The sequence below is a fragment of the Petromyzon marinus genome, chromosome 33 (genome assembly GCF_048934315.1).
Source record: "Petromyzon marinus isolate PM22_M1 ecotype Great Lakes invasive population chromosome 33, UKy_Petmar_22M1.pri1.0, whole genome shotgun sequence".
In the NCBI taxonomy this organism is placed as follows: Eukaryota; Metazoa; Chordata; class Hyperoartia; order Petromyzontiformes; family Petromyzontidae; genus Petromyzon; species Petromyzon marinus.
In genome coordinates, this window is record NC_133699.1 from 4,061,048 (window position 1) to 4,077,007 (window position 15,960).

The 15,960-nt window shown below is 44.5% G+C and overlaps 1 protein-coding gene across 5 annotated transcripts in view; it reads right to left on the reverse strand.

Moving 5' to 3' along the window:
* Window positions 1–15,960, reverse strand: part of LOC116948332 (protein kinase C epsilon type-like) — a 145,151-nt gene that overhangs the window by 14,132 nt on the left and 115,059 nt on the right. For all 5 annotated transcript variants that reach the window (XM_076071460.1, XM_032964902.2, XM_032964903.2 and 2 more), the window contains 2 exons: window positions 15,178–15,332; window positions 439–577 (listed from right to left, as the gene is read on the reverse strand). In XM_076071460.1, coding sequence (XP_075927575.1) covers window positions 439–577; window positions 15,178–15,332 — 294 coding nt within the window. The remainder of the gene's footprint in view (window positions 1–438; window positions 578–15,177; window positions 15,333–15,960) is intronic.

Consider the following 15,960-nt stretch of genomic DNA (forward strand, 5'->3'; position numbering starts at 1 on the left):
CGTGTGCGCCTGTGATCCAGCGCTTAGAAGGAAAGGATTTCTGGGGTGAAATATAAATTCGTGAAACTCCTAAAGCCACTGGCCTGTGATGTAGCCAAAATATGGCAGGATAGCGATGCGTTCTTGATTCTATCTGTTTTGAGCTTGGAATGTTATCCTCTCTGTGTGTGGCGGCTCTTCCTCCATGTACTCCAATTTCCTCCCACACGCAAAACACTTAGAAAATGATGTTGGCCTAAAATGCCAATGCAGCAGTAACCCACTAACAAATAAAGTGTCCTGAGACTTAGAAAGGCTTTTGTGGGCAAATAAAACATCATTACCGTTATTAAGATTTCCCAAACTCCATCCTGCCAGTTTTGCAACCTAACTTGCCGTGTATTACCTCCAGCAGCGCACGGAAGGTAAACACACAAGAGGGACAGGGATTGACCGTACCTCTGGGGCGATGTAGTCGGGCGTTCCACAGAAGGTGGAGGTGGTTATGCCGTTGAGGATGCCCTCCTTGCACATGCCGAAGTCGGCGAGCTTGCAGTGTCCGTCAGCGTCCAGCAAGATGTTGTCCAGCTTCAGATCCCTGTGCGCACAGGGCGAGTGAGGCGACAGATTCATATTTTTTGCGCATCCCTTTTAACAACGAGCAGCAAACCATAACAGACGAATGTTTAACACGTAGAGCTTTTGCGACCAATATTATCCAGACATTTTTTTGAGTTAGGTCTCGTTCATATAAATGTGTCGCTAAACCCACCACCACCCGATACAGCCAATTAGTAAGGTTTGACACGTAAGCAAAGTTATTACACCTGTGTTCTGAACTCGTAACTAATAGGCATGTTTTGTTTCCGTGATGAACTTTACTGATTGGCTGTGTTGGGTGGTGGCAGGTTTAACCACACATTTATATTTATGTAATCTAACCGAAAAAAAAAACCCTCTATTATGCATAATTGTATTGTTTCCCTTCTACGTGACTTTATCGAAAGAACCAAGAATATGCATAACAGATGAACACATTTTTTTCAATGAAGGAATGTGTTGTTTAGAATGACAGACTATGCAGTTAGTGAAATTACATTCCAGACCCATGTATGGAACATGACTCGGCTACAAAATAACTTCATTGCGTCGACTATAAATTCTCAAAAAGGCCAATGCGAAGGGAGTTACGATGAGATTTGCAGCCATTCTGCGCTGTTGTGAAAACGTTCAGATGACACGTCAAACTCTCCATTATTCTTCCCGTGACTCCTTAGCCCACAACAGCGATCCCACACCCCCTATCAATAGAGTAAGCGCGTATCACTCTGTTTTTCTTACACACGCACACACAAGGATAAGCAAAAACGCATTCTGGCAGAGTAGGACGTGACTTTGAGTAAAAAAAAAACATTATCACCCGACGAAAAAAATACTCCCAACATAGGCTGCGTAAGACCCACTTTTGGGCAGATGATGCCCTGTTTTTTTTATATATAGAGTGGATGTTTAAAGGGTGTTTCCGGCATCCAGTTGGTGAGTGAAGAGCAAAAAAAAAAACACTTGCCTGTCCTAATGTGAAGCCGAAAACAAAGCCATGACCTCTCACTACTACTTGCCCATGACAATGAACTTGACTACCAAGGAATTAGTGCAAATTTATACGTTTAATTTCATTTTCAGAAACACTAATTTTAGACGGCCCGCAAATGTTTTGCCGAGCTAATTCTGCGATTGGGGTGGCAGTGGTGGGGGCGCTGCTGCTGCGGTGGCACAGCGATCAGTGCACTGCGTTATGAACACAGTTTTTCCCAAGTGTGATTCCCGGCCATGGCTAACACCAGTGGCCAGTGATATCCGAGCCGGTGCTGGGCACTCCCTTCTTCCACTAACCCGCACCGACACCGGCGTGGTTGAGCAATGCTTAAGCAATCTCCATGCCCGACATGGCATGGATGAGGAGGCCCTCATCCAGCAGTGGATTGAGAAAGGGCTGCATAATACTGATAACAAATATTCGACTTGCTTCCTACTTCCCCTTCGTGCTTGTCTCTCTACTACCCCCCCCCTCCCACCCCGTGTGACTTCCACTGTCAAAACATCCTGAAATCTTGCATCATCTGTTTTTTTTTTAATGTGTGTGGCTGATGTTCCATGGCTACCGAAAGTCGAGTTCGAAACATTTGGGATGCTTCTCCGTGAATAATGGCATCAAAGAATACTTTGATGTTAAAATTCAGCCACTTTCATCAGCAAGAAACCCAAAAAAACATAGCACGGCGATATTTAGTTTGAAAAATGTCTGTCATTATCAGTACATTACCAATATTTCACCGTCTTTTTAACATGTAAACAAGCATGCACACTAGGCATGTGTGGTATATTGAGGAGTGATCGGTGCATTGGTGAGCACACTGTACTTTGAACTTTGCGAGCAATATTTGCACAGGACATCCCATTCACCAACTGATACTGACTCACGTCAAGTATAGTCAAACAAATCCCATAATGCTTTCATTCAGCAGTGGATTGACAAAGGCCTGTAAAATTTGAATGTTTTGCAATTATAGGTAGGATCAACATTGTATTAGCATACCGAATGAATTGTCATTTGCATGTTACTTGGTTCAGCTAGGTTGGAAGCTGCTAATAATATGATCACAATTTGTTCACAACATGTTCTGGATTTAGTGTTCCAGTTTACACGCATCCCAATCTCGAGGCATAATTACAGCATGCAAAGAACTGCCCCGTATTGCAGAACATTAAAATTACATTTGTAAACTCTGAATAAACAGCCTGCGAAATAATGTTTGGCCAACACTGTTTACGGAACAATTTATCAGCATGCTCTATTGGCAGGAGAAAACTTGGCATGCGACCATACTGTCAAAAGGCACTTTTTACAGATAATTAATTGATGATTAAATAAACATATGATTCTGACTAATAGGCAATATAATATTTTGCATATGCTTGTTGCCAAAATATGTATATATACACACACACACACGAGTGGGCTTGAGCAGGGCACATCGCGAGATGGGATGATGGCCAATGGGCGAGACTGGCGATGGAGTGGCAGCCAAAGGATGTGGCGCATCCAAGAGGATGACCACAGATGAGATGGAGCGATGAGATCAGGTCACGCGCGATGGATCGCAGCGACACTGGACCGCGAGGGTTGGCGACGGTGTGGGGAGACCTTCATCCGTGAGTGGATAGACAGCGGCTGCTTATGATCATTTTCAAGACTAAAACAAAAATGATACGTGGGAGGTTGGCACTACTTATTGTCGCCGTGCCTCAGATCTCAACGTGCAAGTAGTCATGTGCTTATAATCATGACACTGCCACCATATGTAAAATTCCTGGATCGGTAAGGTGCCCTCCACTAGCACAGGCAATTTGCAGCAGTTTTAACAGCTGTTGGCCATTTACACAAAACAGCTGTTCGGAGCATTACCAACGACCGATAATCAATGCCCCTACCGCCACGAGAGGCACCACTACTCCCAGCAGTACCGCCACCACCGCCGCATTCTCACGCTATAAAAATAACCCAGCGCGTACGATTACACGGACCTCGCTCGCCAGAGAAGTCTGTTACCAATACCCGGCGTGACCCTGACCAGGCACAACCAGGGATTAGACCGACTTTACATCTGACACAGATTTTCTAACATCGACAGTGCTCCACTCCAGGCAGCAAGCAATGTAACGTAGACAATACAAAATGTATTCATTTACAGCCCCTTGTCAATCAATTGTTGCATGAAGATCTTTCCAATGATGTGTAGGTCAGGGGATATACTTAACAATACTTCACCACACTGATTAAAGTGGGTGGAAGGTGAGGTGGTCCCAGGACTGGTTCAGGTTAACACTCGCCACTGATATCAGTCATGGCCAAGATTCAACTCGGGGTCACCGGGGGTTCATGGCGCAGTATACCCACTCCTGCGCCACCGTTCCCACTTTTTGTAGAGGTTCAATATAATCCATTGCGAAGCTGCCGATCCTGTCTGGCCTACAACACCAGGTTTTCCCAGGCAATCTCTCCCATCCAAGAGCTCACCCCCCCCCCCGCCCCCAACCCCAGAGTGAATTGATGAATAGTCTTAATTTGGGGTCATAATAAAGTTGTTCCCAGTGTACTGTTCTCTCTCAGTTGACGTCAAAAATTAACTCCATCTCCGTACAATTTTTACAAATCGGAATAACCGATTCTCATGGGCATGATTATATGCGTGCATGTTGAGTGTGAGTTTCTATTTAAATAAAAAAAAACAGATGTATAGTTACATGCCTTCAGATTATCTACTGAAATTGGGCACATTCAGGGTGATTTGGTCATCGGCAATATGGTTGCGAGGAAAAGCAGCGCTACAGTTGTTTCAGCACTGCGTTATTAACCTAGTGTTATGAATTCAATTCCCGGCCACAAGTCACATCAGTGGGGGAGTGACGTCTTGACCGGTCCTGGGCACTCGCCATGTCAGTTCAACGTGGTTGGCTCCTGGACAGAGAGTGCTGCTGCGCCATGGCACCCCAGGTAGTCTCCGGGCCACAGTGTGCAGGGACTCGCTTTGTTCTCGGGTCAAACGCCCATGGTCCTTGCACATTCTTTTGGAACAGGGTGGGTACCCAAGAACTGGACTCCCTCCCAGTGTCCGAGATACAATGGGAGCGGCTGTGTCTAACAGGAAGCCTGAATGCTCCCTGCAGACAGCAAAAACCTGATCACACCATGCCCTTGGTGGAGACCCCCGCTGCTTGCACTCAAGGTGGGAATGGGTGGAATTCGAACGCTACATGTAATAGATAGCCATGATCACAATGTGTGTGAACTGTAACGCAGAAGAGCCATCGTTATGATAATGAGCAGCCGTGATCAATCCACTGCTGCATGAAGGACTCGTAAAGCTGTCGCCATCCTTCACGGTCCCACGATGTAACAATCCGCCTCCCCCGCACCTCCGATTAGCACGATTGGCTAAGTACGGTGCGCGTAAGGCGTTTCAACGTACATACATCCGTACGAAAGGAGTTCAACAACATACACACACACACAAGCTGACTTTATCAATATACCTCGACAATGGATGTCATCTCGGACGTTCCCTCCTTTGGCTGCCAATTGTTTGGATCGACCACTGATAGTAGAATACCCCGTCCAAACCCACTTACTCTTATTCACAGTCAATATGATGTCGCTAAATTGCTTACAATGGTCCAACGTGTGCCTCCCTCTTTCTGTCTCTCAATGCAAGTTCAAAAATGCATCCACGCTACTTTTCAATTCTTTGTTCCCATTTTGTTTGCCACTGATGTCCATGTTTCATGATCCATATGCAGACAAAGGCAAGCGGCAGATTTAATTGACAAATTTACCTTGGAGGTGGCTAGTGTGGCTCAGGTGTCAGTTTTGAGCCCGCCACTGCTGAGAAGCTGGGTTTTTGATGAAATGTGTTTCAGCCACTAGTGATTGTCATGATGGCCTCAGCCCCGTTAACGTCTGGACATCTGCGAACCACTGGACGTCTGCGAAAAAGAGCTTCGTGGTTCATCGGATTTCTCCAGGATAGATAACGATTCTGATTCCGAATAAAGATTCTGAACGAATGAGTGCACAAAGAAATGTCGTGTTGAAATTGGTTTTCTCGCTTATTCCAGCAATATTTCGGGTCCCCGGGAACTAAAACGTTCAGTTTCATTGAAACATTTCACTCACTTAGATGATATCTAAGTGTCAGTCTTGGATAACGAAAAAGCAATAAAATCATCTCAGTTTGAAATATGATGAACAATCTTAAAAGGGTGTTCACAAGTCTGACGCTAGTGTGGATAGAGAGGTCTATTGAAGTGACTTCAATATGACTTTTGTGACGTCAGCATACAGGGCCATATTTCAGAATCAGGATTTTATTTATACTGGAGGAATCCGATGAGCTATAAAGCTCTTTTCACTGATGTCCAGTAGGGGCGAGTCAGAACGTTCCAACAACAAACAATACAAAAACATTGATAGGAGTGCAAAGTATAGGAAAGGTTAACAAATCACTTAAAGATATACAAATACAACTAAACTATTTTCCTTTTACCAGGTAAAGCCCACCGAGGGGCATTAACTTATTTTTCAGAAGTGACCTGGCCACAAATGATAGCTCAACAAAGTGGCCTTATCACGCGGACATTTTTTTGCGGATAAATAATCTCAACGCGTGTTCCCCACGTGCGGAGGGTTTCTAAATGTGGAGGGAAATTTAACGGCAGGGTGGGTGCACTGCTCGATGGGAAAAAAAAGTTTCCACATTTAAACAAAAAAAGTCTTCTTGAGATTAAATAACGGCAGGATCACTACAAAGATAAAGTTTGCCATGACTGGCCACGTACACAGCTACTGCACAACAACTTTTGCACGTAACATTCCGCAGTTGGTATGCAATTGTGATAGATAAATAAGCAGCCAAGCAAACAACGTTCTTAATCTTGATATTTTCTGTTTGTCGAATGTTCACAAAAAAAACACGTATTATTATTATTACTTATTGGGATGTCTATATTGTTTTGTTTAGACGTGGGGAATTATTTGCTGTTTTCTGTATTTATTTAAAGCCAGGCCTCCTTTGAACAAAGATATTTCAGTTCTCAATGGGCTCTTAAACAAACACAAGTACAGCACTATGCCCATACACTGCTGGATGAATGCCTCCTCACGCTGTGTTAATTACAGGGAGTATTTGACTATATTTCACCGTGCAAGTCAGCCCAGTTTGGCGATTGGGGTTCCGAGCTCTTAGATGGTTATAACAGTAATCTATCAATTCCATTTCATAACAAGTCCAATAATTATTATATTAACACATCGCCTCTCAGACAGGGCAAAATGATAAAAATAACCTATTATTATTATAATTGTCATGAGTGGTATGTGCGGGGTGGGTGCACGGGTTGTACAGAGTCCGAGTACAATTAGACACTTGGACAAAAATGCCGTCAGATTCCACATTCTATTGCAATCGGAAGAGCATCCTTGCAACTAAAATTCATGCCGGAGGGCCCACCAAAGTAAGCATTGACCAAGTTCAACTACCCATTGCAGATAACGTAGTCAAGTCTACAAAAAGCACGGACCTCCCATTTAATTTAACCTATATAGGCTGTTGGAGCAAGTGCTGTTAGTGAGCACCTATGAAGCATGGCACAAATGCACGAGGGAGTAGTGTGGCCAGTACCACGCCTGGCTGCCTTTGTCCCCCCAGTGCTGATGTTTACACACCGCACCAGCTACTCTAAAAGCTGAGGTGACCACGGTAAGGGCCCAGGACCGATTCAGATCATTTCTACTGATGTGAGGTGTGGCTGGGGACATTGAACCCAGATCACTAGGTTTGTAGTGCAGTATGCTACTGCTCTCCACAACAACAACCGCCATTCGCCACTAAGTGGCGGCGACGTCACCACGGTGCATGTGCCAGGCTAAGTGCTCTCCACAGGCACGTCAACACCTGCACATCTTTCTTTACCTGGAAAGAAGCAGTGATAAACATGTGGCTGAATCGACTACGTGCCACTTACTGATAAAAATAGGTCAAACTTCTGGGTAAGTTGCCGGTTTACATTTCTAGCTGTGAAGGCCAACGACGTTTAAGGGCGGTATCAACCACAAACAGCCAGCTGCTGCTTATCGGCAACTAAACTAACTGTACGAGATAACGACCTCTGAAATGCATACTTTGAGGGCAACTTTTTTCATCTTCTTGTCAGTGGTCTGTGAGGAGGATCATTCCACCCACGCGGCCCAGGAAAACCGGCTTGGTGACTCGACAGAAGCCACGGTTGGGTTTGGGATAAGGAGGCGATATTAAAAACTTTGCACCCACCACCCTCTCGCCCCAGTAATTTGATGAACTGTCACAATTTGGCGCGATGATTCCATTTCAATAGCATGTTTCTATTTTGCATTGTTTGTATTGTATCATTTCCTCGGTTTACCAATATGCACCATCAGCAGGAGCTCATTTCTTACCAAGGTACCCACGTGACTCCGCAGCCAAAATATTACACACCTGTCAAGCCCTTATCAGTGCCCTACCTTATTACAGACTAATTCAGACCTTATTGGTCACCCCGTGCTCTTATAAATCTCAATGTCCATCCTATAAAGTCCCATCACAAGGGGAAACAGCTGTACGCCGTATGGACCTTAAAACTAAATTTCCCTGTACAAGAAAACGGGTAAGTCATATGGGTTGACATGTATATTTTCCCGGCTGCCGACCCAGATAGACCCAGGTTAAATTAAGCCTTCATCATCAGCACATCATTTGCATTTGGAGGTTAATTATTTTCCACTCCCCCTCCCCTTGCCCCACCACTGCCCCCTGTTGTGATATGAATGTTCATGATTCAGAATTGCGATTCGTTTCGAGGAGTAACGCTTGATTTTAAACTGTGGTGAATGCATTGGCCTCTGGTTGCTAAAGGGGCCACATGAACCCATCCCATCCAACACACAAGCAAACTGAAACTCAAGCATTAAAGCTTCCGTGACTGCATAAAATTACTCATTGTTTTTTTCGGTAAAGTCACGTATGTACAAATACAATAAAATTATATTAAAACAAAAAACTATCACGACGTTTCGATCACAACGCAAGCGATCTTCATCAGGTGTCAAGAACAAATCACGGAGGTAAATACAACAAAAAGATGAGTCATTTTATGCAGTCACGAAAGCTTTAATACTTTATTATCACACTTCTTGGGGAAGTTACCGTTGTAATTATGTGTAAGATGTGCCCTTTTTGAGCTGCCGTTTTGTATTTACAAGAGGTGGTCATTTTTTGAGCTGCCGTTTTGTATTTACAAGAGGTGGTCCTTTTTTGAGCTGCCGTTTTGTATGTGTAAGATGTGCGTGTTTGAGCTGCCGCTCTCGCTCTGGCCCCTCCCCCCCTCCAACCGTATTTCCTATTTAAGCTTCTGTTCATCCCTCCGCCCCCCCCTCTCTCTCTCTCTGCCTCCCTGTCCGTCTTTCCTCCCTCCTTACCTCTTGGTGGACTTGTATATGTATTTCTACCGACCGTGTACCTCGTATTTTTCATTCTATCTATGCTGGTATGTGCAATACAAAGATTGAACACGAAATTTAACACTTCTGAAATTCGTGGTCCGCCAGGAAGTGTCTAACTGTGTTGTTGGCCTGACTGGATGTGCTTCACATAATGTTTTTTCAGGTTTGTTGAATTCTCGTCTCTCATCTTTTTGTTGTATTTACCTCCGTGATTTGTTCTTGACACCTAATGAAGATCGCTTGCGTTGTGATCGAAACGTCGTGATTGTTTTTTGTTTTAATATAATTTTATTGTATTTCTACATACGTGACTTTACCGAAAAAACCAATGAGTACAAACTGAAACTCGTAACGCTTAAACACGTGATTTCATATATTTATCGAGGGTAAAGGAATTGATATTGAATGATGGCCTGATGCATCTTGAGATGACTAATAGGGATGGTTTTGACGGATGTGGTGAGGATCCTGCACATTTCTCAATGGTGTGGTCCATAATGGCAACAGAGAAGGGTGTGCTTTTGCTTACGTTGTTCAAAAGTGACCGCTTGGTTACTCTATTATGACATGGCTATTTACGTCTGTATTGTCTAAGTACACATTGCCCATGTATGTAAATACACTCATGCATGCGGTGCATTTGAAAATAAAGAGCACAAACATTCTGAGTATAAGCAACATGATGCGTAGCTTATGTGTTAACCTGAAACAACATTACCAGTTAACTCATACCAAACGTAAGGCCATCTTTCTTGATTTAAAGCTTTCGTGACTGCTAGGATCCATACTCTTTGGTTATATACATTCACTTTAACATAGCCATTTCTGTGACCAGTTACAAGCTAATCACTCAGCTATTTCAATGCTAAATTATATGCTAATTCCTTTGTCAAGGCGCTTGGTGTTTTTCTTCTCACACAGCTTAAAGGTCGTGATCTAAGCGTGGCTTCTCCCACTCCAGCGCTGTCCTCCAGACAGTCTCGTCCCTTAACCTGATGAAGGCCGCTTGTGTTGTGGCCGAAACGTCGTGATTTTTTGTTATTTTATTTTCACCTACGTGACTTTACCCAATAGAACTAAAGAATATAGCCATCTTTCTTCCCCCTCTCTGCTGTCAAGAAGGACCATTACTGCCAAATCCACTGCTGGATGAAGGCCTGTTGTGTCGGTCAGTGCTGGTTGGCGAGGGGAGGCAGCCATAAGTGGAGTCAGATATCACTCACCACTGAAATTAACCTTAAACCAGGAATCAATCTCAGGTCACCATGTTTGTAGGGCAGCGTGCTAACCACTAGACCCGCATTATTAATGTTATATAACAGTGCTATGAAAGTGGTGACCTTGTTGTGTTTCTACATTAATGCTAACGAATGACGACTGATAACGAAACAGCTTTATTTATACTGTAAGATTTTAGGTGACCATATTTATGAACATGGTGTGCATTGGCGTGGCAGTTTTTAGCTTTGGACAAAGTTCTGTCCGCCTTTGTGACATGCCGGAGAACAGCCAACGAATGTCTTCCACGTTTGGCATCAATTATTTGTTGTGCATTCCCCTCGATTAATCAACATCCTCTTTTTGTCGGCGGTACAGCCCAATACATCCTGTAAAATCAGCCGCGGGGACAGGCAAACGTATGTACAACAAAGTAGACAACTATAAACACTAGTCAGTAATGATCCCCCCCCACCGCCCCTCACCGTGCTATCAGCCATTTGATGAATTGTCACGAGTCGTGGTTCGACTGAATATACGTTATTTCTTGGTTTTGTTTTTACCACCTCACTCGCATTGATTCTCGCTTGTGTGGGTATCATCTCAACAGTTGTTTGCTCCGTTTTCCGACGTGTATTACGAGCCTACAATTTACAAACTGATTAAATAATAAATTATCAAAGGCAAGATTTGACGAATGATTTACGAGCAATCAATATTGATTGATTAATCTTTACAAACATTATAGAGTTTAATAACTCACCGACCGCCGCCTTTCCCCACCACTAGCAATTCCACGAATTGATCGTTGGAATTCCGATTCAACAATCAAATATATTTAACACTGATGAATGTAGCAACAATTGGCAGCATTGGGGGTTCACACCGGCCCATTCGTCATCACCCTGAGCCATCATCAATCCACTGGATGAAGGTCTCCCCCCCAAGCCATCGCAGTCTCTCACGGCGCAAACATCCATCCAGCTCCTGCACGCGAGTCGATTTCATTGCTCCATCTCTGCAGATGTCCTCTCAGATCTGTTTTGTCCCTTGGGTGTGTTTCCTCCCTTTGACTACCACTCCGTCATTAGCCTCGACCACTGGTTATCATCCCTTGAAGCACACTTTTCTCAAAAGTCAACATAATGTATGTAGAACTTTATTTCGCACCATACGTAGCCAACCGCACTGATCGGAGGTGGGGGAGAGGGACAATGCACTTTGGTCTCCGGGTGCTGCTCTAAGATTGCAACTCTATATGGTTCTCGGTGCACTTTCCAGTTTTGTTCGATATTCTTGATCAATATCCATCTTAACAATTCAAATATCATTAGAGGTAGCATCGAACGATTAAATACTTTCTAATTTAAGCACATTCATACGTTGCTTTTCTTCAGCAAGTTCAGTTTTCCGAAAACACAAATAGTTTTTGTCTGCCAGTCAATGTCGTCTCTAACCTACACATACTCTTTGGTTCTTTCGGTAAAGTCACGTAGGTATAAAATAAAATAAATCACGACGTTTTGGGCGCAACACAAGCGTCCGTCATCTGATGACATCTGACGACATCTGATGGACGCCTGTGTTGCGCCCGAAACGTCGTGATTTATCTTATTTTATACCTACGTGACTTTACAGAAATAACCAAAGAGAATGGATTCCCGCAGTCACGAAAGCCTCAAATAAAGATTAACCTACACATGTTCTATACTCCGTGTTCATTGTTGCTCTTTCGGTGCATATCAGGGATGCACCTCTCCAAATGAGTTACCTACTCTGAACAGAAAGGACACGCACGAATTCTACTCACAATGTGTCTTGCCCAAACCCGCTTACTTTTCTGAACAGTCACTGTGATGTCTCCAACTCACATTACCTCTAATCCACGTCTTTTTTTCCCCCACTTTCTGTCCAATTCCAAGCGTGCACCTCACCATGTTAAATGCCTACATAAATGGAAAGCACAGGCACACACACACACATGCGATTTGTCCTGGCCAAACCCACTCACTTTTCTCACCAATTAAAATGATGGCTCTAACTTTGGTAAGTTCTCCAACGCATGTGTGTTCCCCTCTTCCGTCCGTCAGTGTAATTTCAAGCATTCTCCAATGACAGCTGGTGAATGTAAAAAATCGTTGGTCGAGTGGTGACAACCCCAAATTGTTTGCTTCATTGTCTCCAATGGGTGGCACCATGAATTTCTGCCACCCGTCGTTGGTTTGAATCGGCCAGTGATATGCCAAAGTTACGCATCTCTTTGGGGCGGATTAACACGAGCACCCCATATTTTGAATATCTATTTTCATACATATCGATTTGAAATATCAAGTACTTACGAAAATAACTAAAATTAACCACTTATTATACGTGTTGTTTTACTTTTGAAGGTTTCAACTGGGTTTTTGATTTGCATAGTTGGTTTTAAAATACGTAACTAAATAAGACATTGAGAGAATTTTCAGCTGCGACCCCACCCCAATGCCCCGTACAGATTAGCCACGACTGGCCATGCACCTCTGCAGGTGAAAAAAAAAACCCCGCTTTACATTAACAGACCAAACACACACTTGCTGCGAACGCGGCGCTCGCTTTTTGTGAGCTAACACACTTGTACTTGGCTCACAAAAAGCGAGCGCGGCGCTCGCAGCGAGATACAAAGGCCTGGACGGGCCGCCCTGCTGCGCGTAACAAGAGCAGCGTCACGGAAAAAAAACACAGCGACAGCGGCGCGTCCAGACGGGCCAAGGGCCACGGACAATGGAAGACAAATAAACCGAGGAAGTTGACGTGCTCGCACGGGACGCTCCCGGAGAACTGGCCAGGAGCAGGGAAGGGGAGAAGAGGAAGGGTCAGCACTGGGACACTGGAGTCCCTGGCAAAACAGCCCCCCCCCCTCCCGTATGTTTAAAATTAGCTGAACCCCACTTGAACCATTAAAGGCGAGGCTTTTGCGTCGTCGATCCAAGTCGTGTTTCAAAACCGTTTTGAGTTTTTGGAGAGGACGCGGTTCTGCACTGCATATTCTTCCACGCCAGTTCGCAAACGTACGTTGTGCGGTTTGAAACTTTTATTCACTTTCAGCACCTTTGTCAATCCATGACTGCCCACATTCCGTCAGTCGTGTGGGGGTGATGTCTGATCCTACTTCGCTGTGCTTGTCAGCGCGGGTTGGTGAAGTGGGCCTCTTCAGGATCTGTGTTCAGGTCAATACTCATCATCCATGTGAGCCACAGACAGGAAATTCACTCAGGTGAACGGGGTTCATAGTGCCGCGGTCTTCTTCTTTCGTACGATGATGGATGTAGATGCAGAGAAACAACTACAATTTCACATTCAGGTGGTCAGGCCAGACAACCGCGTCAGGAGCAGCGGAGTGTATCGCCGTGATGTCTCCGTCGTATTTGTGGATCTGGATCGGGCAATGCGTCGTTATACGTTGTATGCTCTGTTCTGGATGACCACAGTCTCACACTGGAGAGTTTTTAATTTTCCATTTGTGCATCAGGCACCTGGTGCCCATGGTTTGTGCAGATGCGATTTAGGGTGGACCATCAGCTTTGTGGAAGATAAAACCCATAGATCTTCTGCGTTTAATCTTTCGCAAGGTGTTTGTTTGCGAGTTCATCTGAACTCCATTCAGCTCTCTAAGCTTCATCGGGGGTTGAATTTGCATTATTTAAGGTTAAATGAATGGGTCCAAAAGGGGCTTCGCGCGACTTCAAGCAGTGAGGAGGCAAGCTATTGAGGCCCGCAGTGCACAAACCACTGCTCCACCCCAAATCTATTGCTAAATTGCCACAAGTGGGATTTTGGTTATTGTCGTGAAGCCACCCCCAAACCCCTACCCACTGTCCACACCCACCACCACTATCTACTGCTGCACATGCACAACTCCCGCCCCTTCCACAACCCACACCACTCGCTAAACCAGCCCCACCCTGTGTCTGGAGGAAGGAGCAGGGCCGAAAGAGGAAGAGGCAGGGCCTATGTGGTAAGGGGGTGGGTCCTAACCAGTAAAGGTGTGGGGCCGACAGAGGTTTAACTGCACTGGTAATTTAAGATAAGTGCACAGAATAAAATACGAGTCACATACCTTTCGTGCCGCAGGTGCAGACGCAGGCCAATTAATGTTGCATAATGCTACATTAGCAGACTGAGCAGAGCGAAATTATTCCACAAGTGCTTGCCTTACATTTCTTAAAGGATGACACAACACAAGAGCCAAAGAGGTCTTAAATTGCACCAATATATAGCTAGATTGTGGGGTGGAACCTTGGTGTAGCAGTTTGTGCAATGCGCTAAAAATCCTTTTTCTTCTATCCCAGGGTCATTTCAATTCAGTGTCATATTCAAGATCACACTCACCATTTTCATAATCTTCCATGGATTTGTCCCTGCCTAAGTTTCCTCTCTTCTCATCACAACCTACTCCTGTCTATTCACTCACCAATCGAGCCACTAAAATTTTCTATTCAAGCTCCGAAGCAACTTTTACTCAGTGGAAGGTCGCGCATTCTCCTCTGCTGCCCGTATTGCCTGAAATGTTCCCCTCCCGCCCCCACCCCCCCCGCCAGCTATCCCGTTCTGTCAACTCTTTGCCCCTGCTCAAATCCGGGCTCAAGACTCACATTTTTTTCCCATGCCATGTGACTGACCAGCCTCTCATAAAATACATATGCCCATTGTTTTTGTACAGCATCTTGAACGTCGGACGCATTCAGCACCCGCTGCACAAAATCCAAATTCTGCTCTAAATTATTACTGCATTTTTCGCTTCAAAAAGGGGCCTCTGGTGCAGCAACGAAAAACATTTCTGAAACCGCCCAAATCGTACAGGCCCATAGCCGCGCGGAATTTGCCACGTAATCGGCCGGCGGTGGCGAAAATGCGAGCACAAGTACCTGTAGATGACGCCGTGGCGGTGGAGGAACATGAGCGCCGACGTAACCTCAGCCCCGTAGAAACGCGAGCGCGGCTCGTCAAACTTCCTGGAGCGCTGGATCTGGAACATGAGGTCCCCTCCGTTGACGTACTCCATGACAAAGAACAGCCGGTCCTGCGGGGGAGTCGTTGTGCCGTTAAAACTTGCTGCATTCCTGGCGACGATTTTAATGGGCTTGCTAACGCGGTTTTCGTTTTTCCCTCTGCGCGTGGCATAAACGGTGGAGTGCTCGTGCAGACGGTAAGATATATACGGGACACGGAGTCTAAAGTCTACATCAGCACTAAAAGGCTTGGTGTTGTTCTTATCATGAATGTTAGAGATGTTTACGAGTAATAGCGGAAGCGTTAGAAAAAAATGCCTTGCTTCTTTTATTGAAACATATCTGCTTAAGGGGCTTATAATGATTGTTACATGATTAAATTAATTATCAGAAATCTGAGTCACAATTTAATTCAAGAATCTTATTTTCACATAATGGAATATAACATCTAAAGTGGCCACAAGATATGTAGGAACTAATCTGTTATATAAAGTGTTAAATATTTTACTCTAACATTAATTATTCCACACCCATATTTGAAGAGTGGGAATGTATTTCCATGAAAGTTGCATTGATGAAAATACAAGTTGGCCATGTTGCTTTTTCTCACACACAGCCATCCTATTGGCCAATTAGCATATGATTTTAATATACCTAACATATATAAATACGTTATTTCTATAGTCAATCAACAAGTTA